The 15,340-nt window shown below is 37.6% G+C and overlaps 2 protein-coding genes across 5 annotated transcripts; one reads left to right on the top strand and one right to left on the bottom strand.

Annotated features, from left to right (window-relative positions):
* The first annotated feature begins 20 nt into the window (after nt 1–20).
* On the top strand, nt 21–2,647 carry LOC104114532 (large ribosomal subunit protein eL42). The gene is made up of 4 exons (XM_009625000.4): nt 21–175; nt 1,810–1,989; nt 2,207–2,281; nt 2,377–2,647. The coding sequence occupies exons 1-4, from the start codon at nt 173–175 to the stop codon at nt 2,434–2,436; spliced, it is 318 nt and encodes a 105-aa protein (XP_009623295.1). The 5' UTR covers nt 21–172; the 3' UTR covers nt 2,437–2,647.
* Nucleotides 2,648–3,137: 490 nt separating this feature from the next.
* On the bottom strand, nt 3,138–14,938 carry LOC104114531 (uncharacterized). 4 transcript variants are annotated; one of them, XM_009624998.4, is made up of 6 exons: nt 14,817–14,938; nt 12,467–14,140; nt 5,840–6,829; nt 5,220–5,445; nt 4,609–4,754; nt 3,138–3,739 (listed from the first exon to the last, which is right to left on the bottom strand). In XM_009624998.4, the coding sequence occupies exons 2-6, from the start codon at nt 14,138–14,140 to the stop codon at nt 3,422–3,424; spliced, it is 3,354 nt and encodes a 1,117-aa protein (XP_009623293.1). In that variant the 5' UTR covers nt 14,817–14,938; the 3' UTR covers nt 3,138–3,421. The 4 variants fall into 4 exon arrangements, with proteins under 4 accessions (XP_009623293.1, XP_009623294.1, XP_033516745.1 ...); XM_009624999.4 differs by having other exon boundaries at nt 12,467–14,163; nt 14,817–14,878; XM_033660854.1 differs by lacking the exon at nt 14,817–14,938 and adding an exon at nt 14,536–14,569 and having other exon boundaries at nt 12,467–14,163.
* Nucleotides 14,939–15,340: the final 402 nt, after the last annotated feature.

The following is a 15,340-nucleotide window of genomic DNA, read 5'->3' as shown; positions in this document are numbered from 1 at the left end:
TAGGCAGGCCCAATGGTCATGATCACATTAACACCAACTCTTGGGCCGGCCTACAAATTCCACTCGCCAAGTAGACTGCGCCGGCTGTATAAAGCGCAATTTCATCCTTAAGCCAAGGTCTTTGCCGCTGTAACTGCTGAACGGCGATAAATCTAATCCTCGGCCCGCGATAATGGTAACTCTCATGCTCCCTCTTACTCGAATTCATCACGCTTCGTTCACTAGGAAAGGAAATGATTATTTTTTGTAATTTGATGAATGAGTGTATATTTAATTACAGTAGCATTTACTTAAAAACTGTCTGGATATATATCGGAATGAAACTTCAATTTGAGGGCTGTTTTCATTAGTAGCTGTGCACCTTTTATCTCTCTTTGTATGAACGAATTCTAATAAGTAGTCTAAAAATTTTATGCTGTTTGATGTGTATGGTTTTACTTAAATCTATTAGCAGTGGAAGTTTGTTGGATATGGGTAGGAACAAATTGTAATTTTTTATGACAGTCGTGTTCAGGCCAGCTTGCGCACACGTTAACCATTTTACCTGGTACCCGCTACCTGCTGCCTCCCACTATCACAGGTATCGAGTAACTCTAACGGCAGATAGTAAGAAATCACCTAGTATTTTTTTCCTCCATCGGGATTTAAGGTGGGTACAAAATTTATTTTGAGGGGAAATGAAATGAGTTGATGTTGCAACTTTAGAACTGATTTTGAGCCCTCTAGAATATTGTGCAATTATATTGATATTTTCAACAACAAAATTAAAGTAGGTTGACTTGTTCCATTATTCATAAATGTTCAAGCATGCTTGCTTCATAGTGCTTTGGTTTAGTGGTAAGACCGCAACTTGTGATGTGTGGGTTAGACGCACATCACTGGTTTGAATCCTTACAAAAGCCTGGAATTTAAGTAGAGAAGGGTAGAGGGGGAGTACATTATCCGTCGAGTTTCGAACCATATGCCATGGGCTCTCAGAGATTTCTTGATTATAAAAAATATGTTCAGACATACTTCTTGACCTTCCATGACATCTTAACCTTGGTTGAAGAGTTTGGACAATCACAAATTAACTTTAAGTATCCCTTATTATTTTGTCGTTGCAATTGCTCTTCTTGGGAACTCCTGTCAAGTTCAAATTGATCCCCTCACCCCTAGATTCATCCATTCCTTTTACGCACGTATCATAATTGGGATTGTACTGGATGGAGGGTAGTGAAGCCCTTGTACACCTTTAGTACTAGTTGAGCTGCTTCAGAACAAGTAAGCTAGTGGGTGGGGCGCCTGTTGTGCTGCAGTTATTGGTAAGGAGGCTTTGAAAGTGGATTGAGATGTTGAATTAAGAGCACAATTTACAAGAGAGCTTAGGGAAAGAGCATATGCACAGTTTTGAATTTTATAGAGGCACGGTTTATAAGTTGAGGGTGATATTATTGATAAATCTTACCACTTGCAGAGCACTGAAAGAGATGAGAGAGCAGCCCTTCTGCTTGTTATAACTGTTTTCTTGTGAAACATGCCTGCTATTTGACTTATCATCTTTTTCTTGCATGCCCTATTCTCTTCCCTTGGAAGCTAGTTATGTTTTTTTATATATAGTTTTTGCGATGATTTGATTTGGAATTTTACTTAATTTAATCAGCCTTTAACCAAATAATGGTGTTAACCATAATTAGAGTTTGTCATTCTCATGATATGATTGATTTTAAATTATTTATTCAATAACCACTTATTCAAATGATGAGCATCGGTTTCATACACGAAGACGAACAGGCTTGTTTAACTTGGTTTTGATTCCGGCTCTTGCAGGTGAACGTGCCTAAGACAAAGAAGACCTACTGCAAATCCAAGGAGTGCAAAAAGCACACCTTGCATAAGGTCACACAATACAAGAAAGGAAAAGATAGCCTAGCTGCCCAGGGAAAGCGTCGTTATGATCGCAAGCAGTCAGGTTATGGTGGACAGACAAAGCCCGTCTTCCACAAAAAGGTGAGAAGCATTTTTAGGTTTCGTGATGAACAAACTCTTTCATAGCCCTTCTAATATCTTTTTAATAGCCATATTGTAATTTTTTTTGGTGATTTGATAAAATAAGAGTAACAAGAAGAAGCTTAATGATTTATGCACTAGTAGTGGTGTTAAACATTCTAAGCTACTTTGTAGTGTCACTTATCTGCCTCCTGTTTCTTCTGCCATTCCAAACCAGGCAAAAACTACAAAGAAGATTGTCTTAAGGTTGCAATGCCAGGGGTGCAAGCATGTCTCTCAGCACCCAATCAAGGTATGTTAAATGATGATCTCTGCTTCTATAATTTCCTTAACAATAGCTTTGTTCCTGTTATTTTACAAGTTAAACTCTTGTCCTTGGTTGTGCAGAGGTGCAAGCATTTTGAGATTGGTGGGGACAAGAAAGGAAAGGGAACATCTCTTTTCTAAATTGCCTGTGATGCAAACTTTGATAGTTTTCTGTTATACGTTTTTAGATTTTGTTTTTTTTTTTTTTTTTTTTTTTGCTTTCTTCGTGTAGTTCAAGAGCTTTTGTTTTCTAAGATTGAAGTTAAATACTATGTTGTGCTAATTACATTTTGATCAGGAGATCAAAGTTGTACTTTTCAAGTTTCTATTTAGTATGATTCTTGTTCCCTTATTGATGTTCAAGCTGTTGGAAGCTAGTTTTGCTGCTTTATTACCCTTGGTTGCATCAGCTCTTGTATGTCGGGTCTACGTTATAATTGCTTTTGTTTTAATTTCCTATTTTAGTATGATTGCAGTTTCCTTATGGACATTCAAGCACTGCAAGTTAAGTTATTGCTGCTTTATTACCCTTGGCTGCATCAAACTCTCAAAAGAATCGTCGTACGTTTGGTATATATGCAGTTATGCGTAAGGTAGTGGTTGCATCTGTGCATCTGCATCTGCTTATGTTACATTGGACTTCAATGTAACATGCAGTTCTAAGATTTCCATCCTTTCTCCAATTGCAAAGAACTAAATGAAAGTGCAGTTTCATATCCAAAAAAACTTCTTTAACTGTAGCAACGGGAGAACTGCCATCCCCTTGTCAGAATCAAATGGATTCGGTGATGGAGTCTTAACTAAAATTGAGTAGTAGGATAACCTAAACCCAGATAGGAACAAATAATAAATCCAATGAACCATGTCAAGTAGTGACCGTCAGGCTTCAAATGAATATAAATGTATCTTCTGAACTTACAAGCAAATATCATGTATATTTCATTTACAACTGACTGACTGGATATAATGGACGATTATTGTGAGATATTAAAAGAATCACCATTGCGCACTCACAAAGAATACAAGTTGGTGGGAGGACAAGACCAAATAGGCCTCCATTAAAGTACAAGCTTCTAATCACAGTAGTTTCAAAAGCTAAAAGAGAAGACTCTGTATGTACAGCCCTTCAGAGGGTGGTCATTGGCAATGAATCCATTAAGATAATGGCATTATTGTCTTCATGCTCCTCGTCTTCATTCCTGCTAGACTTGAGTGACCTTACCTTCCCTAAAAATCCCGTGACGAGCCCCTTACTGAGGTCTGCCCTCTTTCTCAGCAAGTCCAAGGAGAGAATTCCCCAGTTGCCCATGTTCTGGCTGCCCTTAGTTGCATTGCCTTCCTGCTCCGGCTTCAACCGAGTGCCACATGGGCAAGATGATATCCTCTTAAAACAATGCTTATGGAAAACTGAGTCACAAGATTTGCATCTTTCAATCTCTCCTTCCTGGTCAAAAGATAAATATGTCAATCAGCAGTATTTTATGACCCATTCTGACAATGGCATGCATTACTTTCTAATATCGTTTGCAGGATTGACCTTTTCTTATGCAAGTAAGGTTTAAGTTAACAATTTCATCATGTTCACGAATATAATTTTAAACTTGAGGTCAACACTACTTTAGCAACATTTTTGGCAGACTGGGTAAGAAGTCATGGTAACTAATGTACTTAAAATCTTCCTACATACGCAGGTAGTACATAAGATACATAACATCTGAACCTCAGAAAGAAGGTTTAATAACTGAGGAACTTAAGACTAAGAGCCCGTTTGGATTAGCTGATTGTAAATAGCTGATAAACTTGTAGTGCTGAAAAGTTTTTTTAAATGCTGAAACTGATTTTAAAAATAAGCATTTACGTGTTTGGATAGAAGTGCTGAAACTGATAATAAGCAGTTGATGTGTTTGATTAAAAAATGCTGATAAGCTATCTTTTGTTAAAATGACTAAAATACCCTTGAATCTTTTTCAAAAGATTATAAATTAAAAATTTCTTTGTAAAGAAAAGAATTAATAACGAATATGGAATGAAGAGAAAGTTAAGAAATTTATTTTGGGAAAAGTATTTTGTGAATTAGAAAATATTATTAAGGATAAACTAGTAAAAGTGTTGGTCAAACTAAAAGTGCTTATAAGTTGAAAAGCCATAAGTTGGGGGTGACCGGCTTATGACTTATGGCTGATTTTAGCTTATAAGCAAAGTGCTTATAAGCACTTTGAGTGTTTACCAAACGCGTAGATAAGCCAAAAGGTGCTTATAAGCCAGTTTGACCAGCTTATAAGCTTAGCCAAACACCCTCTAAGACATGCCTACCTGGAAAGGGAAAATGAGAGAGGAGGGATCATCACAGTCTTGCCGAGCAGTGCAGGGGATTCCCACGTCATAACATATTAGGCACTGGTCGGTTATATGCTCCACAATCTTTCTCAAGACAGTATCGACCATCACTGGTAATGCTGCTTTGGAAATTGTAGCCAAAACAAAAACACCAAAAAGATAAGACAGTTTGCTCAAAATGTAATCACATAAAGAAAAAGGCTGTCTATATTATGGAGAATGACATTAACCCACTCTTCTTTTCTTAGATCCTTTTTTCCCCAATTCTGACAATCAGGATGCATCACGGAAAGCAGCAGAGACTAAAACCATAAAAAGGTACCAAGAAGGATGCATGCTAAAGTAGGGGATTGATATCACTTCCTGTTATGGACTTACGGTTTAGTTAGTTAGTTTGGGGGGGGGGGGGGAGGGGATTTCCCTATCAGAATGAAACAAAGAGCTACAAATATTTTCCCCAACTTGTACTCTTCAACTAAAAACTAAAGGGACGGTAGGAGAGAAATACCAAAAATATAAAAGAAGGAAAACCACATAAAAGTTAAAACCATCCTTCATGAGTATAAATTTGTATTTAACAAACTAACCTGCAAAGACTCCTTTGGAGAGATCAATAAGATCTCTGAGGGCAAAGAAGTCATTGCCTTCAAGAATATATCTTCGAGAGCCAACCCCTTTGTAGATGGAACTCCGAAACGGGCAACGAACAAACGGAAGGATTTTTTCTATTCTTTTTCTGATATTTGTGACATGCTGCAGTGCTGGGACTCTCGAGAACAGCATGGGGTTGACTGCACTGACACAAAGCATTGGCTGCAAGAGTAGAAGAATGAACTATAAGTCGTATCTAATTCTTAACATAGGTTGGCAATGTATTGCTAATGTATCTTCCACTTCATCCGTTCATACAATGATATGCATACGGAGAAGTAGGAGGGGGCAGGATGATACAACCCAGATGGAAGACCACAAAACTAAAAGACTTTCACCACTGGAACTTACTGCCTCTTCTCAATTAGAAGGAACAACTCTATGCATTACTAACCAGCCAAATGCCTACTTAATAATATTAGGAATGATAATTGCAATGCATTCTAGTTTAAGTCTTTGGGCGAGAAATGGTTGAAAGTAGATTGGTATTAAAGATGAGGAAGTTTCTGGAAGCATAAAAGTTTGGCAAGTCTTTTCAGCATGATTTTCTCATTACCTGGTCATATATAGAGTCCAGATAAGACTTAGCCAGCTGAGAAACTGGGTATTGATTAAAATCCCAACAATGTAGAACTCTTGCAGGCAAGACAGCCATATCATTTGTGTGGCATGAAGAGCAGAACAACTGGCCACTGTATTCACAAAGACGAGGCTTGCCCCAGCCCAGTGTCTGTGCAAGTTCCTGTATCCGAGTCTTTCCATCATCAAAACTTTTGTAGCAACCAGCACAAGAATAATGTTGCTCATCTAGCAGCTGTTTCTTTGATTTGAGAGGCCTTTTATGAACAATTAGGGATATTTTTTTCCCCAAGCTGGAAACATCCCCTCTGCTTGTGCTTCTTGAAGAATATGGAGACTGAGGTATGTTTGTATCAGAAGTGGGAGAATTAGGAACATCCTTTGACGGGGACAAGAAACAAATCAGAGCATTGAGGGGACCTGAACGAAACTTGTCATGGAGAAGTGAGTGTAAACACTCTTGAATGAGAACACTTCGGTCAGCAACAACATTAGGTGAAGCACTACCAAAAATCTTTCGTGATTCTCGTTCAGTGGCAGACCAGACAGGTGGGAGAATCCAGCCTTGATCTGCAAATGACTTCTTCAACTGATGATAGAGGGCACAAAAATCACGATACCGCCTCTCAACCTCCCAATAATCCTCACCACTCCACACTTTTATTCTATAAACGGTGTATTTCTTCACTCCAACTAACCGCTCACTAAGTGAAACATCCCCTGTCTTCTGTCTTGCACCAACGACCTCCACTCTATCAAATCTCACAGGGCGTTGAGTATCAGGACTAACATCAAATGTAACAGAAGTCGAAGCAGTAGAACCACCATCTCTAGAAGGAAGAGGTATATAAGAATGATGTATCTTGTTTCCAAGAGCAAACCCAGGAGATTCGCTAGAGTCTAGCAATATTTCTTCCATATCATGAACAACCTCATTATAGAACTCGTTCAACTCAAGGTTGTGTGTCTGCATAAGGACGATAAAGTGCAGCATCAAGACAAGGAACCTTGTATACAGGACTTTAGAAAAAATTAACAAAAGCAAGAGAGTATAATAAATAACCCAATATGAAAAGAAAAGGCAGCCGCCTATAAACCAGAAATCAGAAAATACATGCACAAACGAAATACTACTTATTTCACATGTTCCTGCAAAATATAACTATCAACATGAAGGACCTTGGCTAGCCAAACAAATGGTTTTACAAAAGCAAAAAATCACCTAAAGTCAATTTGCTGTAGAATATGAATCAGAACGTGTTCCAAGGAAAAAGTTTTGTAAAAAGGAGGAAGAAATTGAGGACTTCTCCACTTAAACTTTTTGGGTTGTTCCAAGGTAGAGGTTAGACGTGACAAGTGGGTTGAGTCAGCCCATTTTTTACCTGGCCGGGCCCGGTCAATTGAGCCTAGGCCCCGCAGGGGAAATTAAGGGGTCCGTAGAGGGCTTGCGGGAAGTTGGACCGGCTCAATACGAGCCCTGGGCTGACTGGCCCAGCCCAATCCCTATTTAAAAATCTTGAATTCTTGATCAGTGTTTTTTAGCTGTTTCCGGCCATTGTTCAATGGCATTTCTTTGGTCCTTTTTGCCCATAAGCCAACAACTATTTTGCCCCCCTCCCCCTTTTTTGACTTAGAGTATTACTGTTTGGGCCCTAAAATCTCTCAACTATAAATACCTTTCATCCCCAACTTTATTCTTCAGCCTTCAACTCTAAATTCTCTCCTCTCTTTTTAATCTATCAAAGCTCTCAACTATTGATTCTCAAGCTATTGATTAGTGCTTGAAGTACGAGACATCAAGCTCCAAGCTCAAATTTCACTTAAGTTTGAGAGATCAAGATCCAAGGGCTGGATCTGTCTCACCCCTTCTCAAATTTTAACTATCCCATTAGGGGTTGGCCCCAAACGCAGCCCACAGGCTCTTCACTTAATGTACCAGATTGGGTCCAGCCCAATCCACTTAACATGTATAGGGTAGGTACTACAAAACCGATAAGCATTAATCTAGTTATCACAAATTTTTCCAACTTCATAGTAAATATTACTATTATTTATGATCATCTCCCTTACAAAGTGAATTCTTCTTACTTTTGTTTTCTTAAGAAGCCTCTCACTAATTGCTGCGATTTAATCATTTTATTTTTTGTTTGTTCTTCATCATCAAATAGCAAACACCCCCCCCCCCCCCCCCCAACACCTACTCCACCTTTGTTCTCCTCAATTAGCAGACCAAAGATCCATTTCATATTGAACCAAACTGCACAATTGCCAATCAATCAACCACTCCTCACAAATCAATCAAATTTCACAATTGCAACAAAAAGGAAACATCTAAAGATGTAAACATGTCCTTGTTGTACATATATATGTCATTGCATGATTATGCATATCTTTTTTTATCATTCGTATATTGTAAGCACTTAAAATTTAATTGGATTTTATAGGTCCAATTATACATGTAGATTTAAGTTGAATCCAACGTCATTTGGATTAAATTATTAATTTGGACTTTACAAGTTAAACAAGTCCATTTTATTAGTTTTAAGCCCGAGATCCACCTGATCTTGAGGCCCAAACTCATGCCATGCGTCCAGTGACATGGGAATGCCGAGATAATGCTTTGTGTTTAAATGACGTGGCATGCCAAGTCAAAATAAGGACCAACCAAAGGCAACAAAGTGTAAAATGACATATCTTGGCCAATCAAACACAATCTTATCATATAACTTTTATGATAGGCTTGATGACTCATATGAGCCAATCAATATCATTAGGGAGAATTCATTTACAATTGGATCGCTTTACCCCCTACAACTATAAGTAGGGGATTACATATCTCTCTCTCTCTGGGTGATTCAAAGTTGGAGAAGAGGTCATTCAGAAGTTCACAAAAGATCAACAGAGCTCTTCCTCAAGATTAACCCAGAGTATCAAAGTGCTGCTTGACTTTCTTGAAGATCATATACATCACGATGAAGTTCACATCATCCTTTGTTCAAGAAACACGTTGATCCAACCCTCAAATCACGACAAAACTTTGAAGAGAAAAATCACAAGAATAACTGAATTTTACTCGCAAAGATATAATAATAAAATCTTTTCTTTTGTTTTTATATTTGTCTCATGATTGCAATTTATTTTTGTAAACTCGAATTTTTTGCGAACAACTTTATCGCACGCTCGATAGGACAAGCTTTGCCCTTCATCTCTCCATCTTGCAAACCGAAGCCTGCAAACTTCAAAGATCAACTGTAGCCTTTAGAAAGAACAACAGTACTGCTTCAACAACATTTACTATGTTGCATCAGCTAAACATGATCGCACTCGTTCTGATAACTCGAACATGCTCAAGGCTACAACTACAACTTTTGGGGGGTAACACCATGTTCTCTCCATCTGATAGAGTCTCTCAAATTAGCTCCAACCTTGACGAGTTCGAGGATTCGGCAAATTCATCTGCATCAACAAAGGTCAACACCCTGATATTGATGAAACCAACATGGATGAAAAGCTTGACGTGATGGAACAAACTATCGAAGCCTTGAGAAATTGGTTGAAGACATAAATATTCAATTGTCGAATTTATAGCAAGATAAGCTCTATAATCCTAGAGAGTCAAGTGACAACTCGACACAGCAAGCAGAGGTTGTTGAATCTCCACCAAGACATCTAACGCTTTAAATGCAAAACAATCTGCTTCAGTGGCCACATTGACCGACGGTCCAACAACTACAAGATCACGAATACCATCACGACGCAGTATGGTGGAACGTTACAAAGTTCGTTGTATTATTCCAAACCATAGGCTAAACTGATCAATTGTCTACCAATATAGATTAGCTATCAACCATTAAAGCTGCAAAGAGGGCCAATCTCTGTCCTATCCCTTGGCTCATAGGTCTTGACACAAGGTTAGAATTCTAGCCCTTCCAAAGTGGTATCTCAATGATGAATCGATCTTTTGGACTTTGAAAGGGCATCCAATGGGTCGATCAAGAAAACAAAAATTGTATACTAAACCTTCCCACACGGGAGAGCTAAGAAAGGGATTAGCACTAGCACTAAGTTGTTGTTTGATGGCAAATATTACCCACTTTGTCAAGACTTGTAGCAAAGTTGGAACTCATGATGATATGTTAGTTGAGCAGTTTGCTTGTACGCCGAAAGGGAATGCCTTCGATTAGCTTACTGATCTTGAGCCTGAGACAACATATAATTGGATATTCGCGACAAATTTCGAGTATGCAAAGCATACTGCAATCACGAAAAGACATAAAAAAGAAAAGAAAAGATTTTACTAATAGATCTTTGTGAACGCAATTATATGTATTCACTTAATTCTTCCTAAATTTTTTCTTTGATTCAAGGGTTAGAGCAGCGTATTTTTTGAGTAAAAGATGACGTAGACCTCCTCGTGATGTCTTTGATATCCAAGAATGCCAGACAACCTTTGAAACTCTAGATTTATCTCGAGGAAGAACTCCGTTGAGTACTTCTCTCTTATTAAAGAGTTACGTATTTAATGTCTTAATCTCCACTTGTGAATGGTCTTTTGTGACATTCCAAATGACCTCTTATCCAATTCTGAATCATCGGAGAAATATGTGACCCCCTATTTGATGTTGTAGAGGATAGGCAGTCCAACTGTAAATGAACTCACCCGAATGATTTTGATTGACTCATGTGAGTCATCAAGCCTATCACAAAAGCTAAGTGATAAGATTGTATTTGATTAGCCAAGAAATGTCATTTTGACACGTGCCAGCTTTGATTGGTCCTTATTTTGACTTGGCATGCCACATCATTAGAATACATGGCATTATCTCATTGCCTTTGGATTTGACCCGGCATGTCATGTTATTAGACATACAACATAAGTTTGGGCCTCAAGATGAAGTTGATCTTGTAACTAATAAAATGGACTTATTTAACTTGTAACGTCCAAATTAATTGTTAAACCCATATGAAGTTGGATTCAACTTTAATCTGGATATATAATTGGACCTAAAAAATTCAATTAAATTTAAGTGTTTAGGGGTCGTTTGGTACGCGGGATAAGGTGGGACAAAATGGGATAAAGTATGCTACTAAATTTATACCATGTTTGGTTGATGGTATAAATTTATCCCGGGATAAAATTATACCGTCAACCAAACATGGTATAAACTTAGAGCCCGTTTGGACATAAGAAATTTTTCCCTTTCTTTCAAAAAAATTTCACTTTTTTCCGAAAACAACGTTTGTTCATAAAATTTCCAATTTTCACTTGAAAATGCATTTTAGAATTTTTCGAAATTTTGAAAAACTCCAAAAAACCGTTTTTCAAAATTTTTACTCAGATTACTCACAAAACTTCAAAAACAACCCAAAATTATATTCATATCCAAACACAACTCTAATTTTCAAATATCATTTTCACTTGAAATTTTTTTTCACTTTTTTTTGGAATTTTACAATTCGTAAGTCCAAACGCCCACTTAGTCCCAAACTTAATCCTGGATATCTCATCTTATACCACCTTATCCCATCAAACTTGGTATTACTTTATCCCACCTCTCAGGTGGGATAAATTAGTCTAGGGATTATAATCCCGGGATAATTTAGACCGTGTACCAAACAACCCCTTAGTGCTTACATATACCACTGCTTGTTATCAGCAAACGGATAAGAACATCCACAGGCACCGCCATGCTCAGTTAATGAAAAGATTGACATAAGTTCATTTAAATACGTATGGTTTTTAAAAAGCCTCCTGGATGAAGTGATATCCAAGATAACTAAGTTGTTAAACGTGCATATAATTTGGCAGTAATGTCAAATATTCATTTAAACAATAATTTTTGTGTTGGGAAAACAGAAGTTTAAGCAACATATATTCCATGATAAAGCAGCCACCTTACAGCAACAAGATAACTCTGCCTAAGCACCCTAATGCTTTCAATTTTAAGGATTTTCATTGAAATTTTGCTGAAAGATTTTCAAATTTAAGTAGATTCTAGACTCCTCCTACCAGCATGATCCATCACAAAAGGAAAAAACAGGTAAAAGCCTTAACCTAGTGTATGGATATGCAATACATATATGTCATTGTGAAGCAATTACTCATAGCAAGCATTGAAAAATGGGTCACCAATTAGCTATCACTCTTTAACAAGCTATGTAACTAAAAATGGAAACATGCAAATGTTGCAAATTTTTATATCTCATGTAACAACAGATATGCATGGCTCTTAACAATCAGTATGCAGTTTGTATCATAAGCTTAGCTTCCCATAGATCATATAACATTATATCTCCATTTGACAACCTCATCCTATGCATTTACATTAGCAATCTAAAAATGGCTTTTGTATAGAATCATGTTTTTGTGTAGGTTCTCCACTTGTTGTGTGCCACTTGTATACCTGGACTTTTCCACCTCTGAAGAGGTATTACTCTATAGGAAAATGTCATCAATCCAAAAAATTGGTCATGCATTTCCTTATCGATTTCATTCGCATGACAAAATTTGAAGAAACTATAATAACAATGCAGAGATTGATCCGATGCAAACTGCAAACAAAGAAGACACAAGTGCTAATAGAGTTCTTGAAAAGAATCATACCTTGCCTGATGTAAGATGGTCTTCCAAGTAATTGACGGAGGACGAACTATTCCTCGTTCCATGTTTGGTCCTTGTAGCATCATTAGCCACTGATGCTGATGAAGGAGATGAGCTCTTGTCTGCTGATAGTTCCACTGTTCTATCATCAGAATGCTCCATAGACAGATAATCTTTGCTTGTAGCAGAATGAGACAGAGGTTCCAAGAATAATCTTAAGTTCTCAGGCGCAGCTTTTCTAGAAACAAGATCATCAGTAATGTGAATAACTTCCTCATTACATGCACATTGATCTGTCGGTTCCAATACTTCCTCCTTAAGTTTAGCACCCTCTATAAAAGAGGCTTCTCCTCGTTGTCTTTGCGGATTATGGTCCACTTGCAACATATTATGAACAGAAGACTTGTCATGGAACTCCGCTGATTCATTGACTTTTCTTGTTTCATTGTTCTTAACAAGCATCGGTTTCTCACCTTCAGCGTTCTCTCCTTTCCCCTGGTTCAGAAGACTCAAAGGATCCAAATTATAAGTAGTGGTGTGCTCAGTTGATTCATTACCACCTTGGCCATGATAACTGGGCAGAAGAGTACCTTTCTCCTTTTCTTTAGGCATTGTTAAACCTACACTTGAAAACTCAGCATTGACAGTTGAAGCAGAACTCAAACATCCATTTTCACTTTCAATACTTGGTTGGTTTTCAGCTTGAAGTTCATTGTGCACCATTAAAGTCGGAGTAAATTCTCCATTTTCTTGCATGAAATCATCCCAATCATTTGAACCAAAGGCTACTGCAGAACCCATAACGAGCTTATATTCATTCTTGTCATGTTCTTGATGTGAGTGTTTTACTTCTTTCCTGAAATATGAATCATTCTTCTCATCATCTGTATTACCTCCGAACATTGAATCCTCGCCTTCTGAATACTCATATCTTGAGGAGGCCTCACTTTCATCCAAACACTCAGCTCCACCAGTTGCTGTACCAGGTTGCGGACTTGACACCTCCAAGCTCCCATCTACAGCTTCAATATCCCTCTGAAATTCTGCTTCAATTTCCAATGTGTTATTACCAACTCCCGAAGCTTCAGTGTCTCCTTCAATGAGCACGCCGTTCTTATATTCGTCAGATGTACAAGAACTTCTGTTAAAGCATAACTTAGTACCATCGTCACTCCTCATGTTTGGCATTTCGTCATCCTTGACGTACCATTCGTCACCCATATCCATGTTTTGTAAAAACGTTTCCTCATCCATGAATACTGCATTACCATACAAATCTAATCCCTTTCCGATACCCACCAACCCCTCCTCTCGTGCACTACCCTTTCCACCACTATATTCACTTCCTCTAGTAGAAGGACCCACCCCACTAAAATCTGATAACTTCTTACAACCCCTAAAACCTTTTACTCTATAACTGTCATCCCCTAATTTGAAGCTTCCAGGAAACTCATGAAATGCAGTCACAACTGAACCTCCAACAGTTGGAGTGCCCATGGCCGAGTTAGCACTGCAGTATCTCTCGAATTCCGACTCAGCATCACATGACGAGTACTCAGTTATGTCATCACCATCCTCCGATTTCTGACTTTGCCATGAGAACTCATTTCCCAGTGGAACAAAAGGAGAGGACACCGCGGAAGTTAAGTGCTCCTTAGTCCCCTCTCCGTTTTCCATCTGATTACAACCAGCAGTGAAAACTGTACAATTAACATATATCCAATACCAAAAAGTTCAGAAATATAGTAATTTAAACTTTCGTATAGAGTACTCCCTCTCTCCCAATTTATATGATGGGATTTCCTTTTTTAGATTGTCCCAAAAAGAATGGCACATTTCTATATTTGGAAACAATATAACTTAAACTTCATATTTTACTTAATGAGATAATCAGTTACACAAATATCTATGGTTTGTTTTAAACCACAAGTTTCAAAAGTGTTTTTATTTTTTTTTCCTTAAACTCTATGTCCAGTCAAACAGCATCACATAAATTGGAAAGGAGGGGGTATATATATCAGTCAATCTACTACGTCTCAATCCTAGAACAGTTTGGTTGGTTATATACTTACATGAATCATTTATATCCATTCCGCTTTGTTAGTCAAATTTGACATTTTTCCATTGAAGATATATAGAATTTACTATTGTTCCTTTTGCATCTGAGGTATATAGAGAAGACGACTTTAAAAACTAAATCAGATAACTAAATTCAAATAGAAGCATAAAATCAAGAATTTAAAAGCTCTATTATGTAGTTCCGATCTTTGGACAGAGTTAAATTGAAAACAATTTTCAGATACTAATGGGATTAGTAGTTGAAGCTTAGAAAATGGAAGGAGGAAGAGCTGACCTCGGAGATCGACTGACGAGAGCACAACAGAGATCAGAGAGAGAGAAACTAGTTTGATGATATGTTAGAAACTTTATTTAAAGTTCTTTACAATTTTGGTCCTAATATAAGTGCATATTAGACTTGAGCCTTTGCAAATATGAGAATGAGAACTTAGTCCAGGTTTGATAATTTCAAATTCGGAAAAGGGCCAAATATACCCCTTACTATAAAAAATTATTTAAACTTACCCTTTATTTTACTATTTAGTTATTTCAGACCCTGCTATTATATTATGGATCAGATTTATCCTTATTTTTTTATGGAGGGCCACGTGGAACCTCCTTATTAAAAAGACTCACCCCTAATTTAATCTACTCGGTTTTATTAAAAATCCTACTCATAATCCGACCCGTTATCCGACCCATCCCTTCAGCCTTTCTTGTTCAACAGTGGGTTCTTTGAGTTTTTCTTTTCTTCAATCGAAATTCACAAATTTTAAATCAAAATTGTGGGAGGGAAAGTTCCCCAAACTCATCGGTCAC

This window comes from Nicotiana tomentosiformis, chromosome 10, assembly GCF_000390325.3.
Source record: "Nicotiana tomentosiformis chromosome 10, ASM39032v3, whole genome shotgun sequence".
NCBI classification, from domain to species: Eukaryota; Viridiplantae; Streptophyta; class Magnoliopsida; order Solanales; family Solanaceae; genus Nicotiana; species Nicotiana tomentosiformis.
This window is presented reverse-complemented; position numbering and strand designations above follow the sequence as displayed.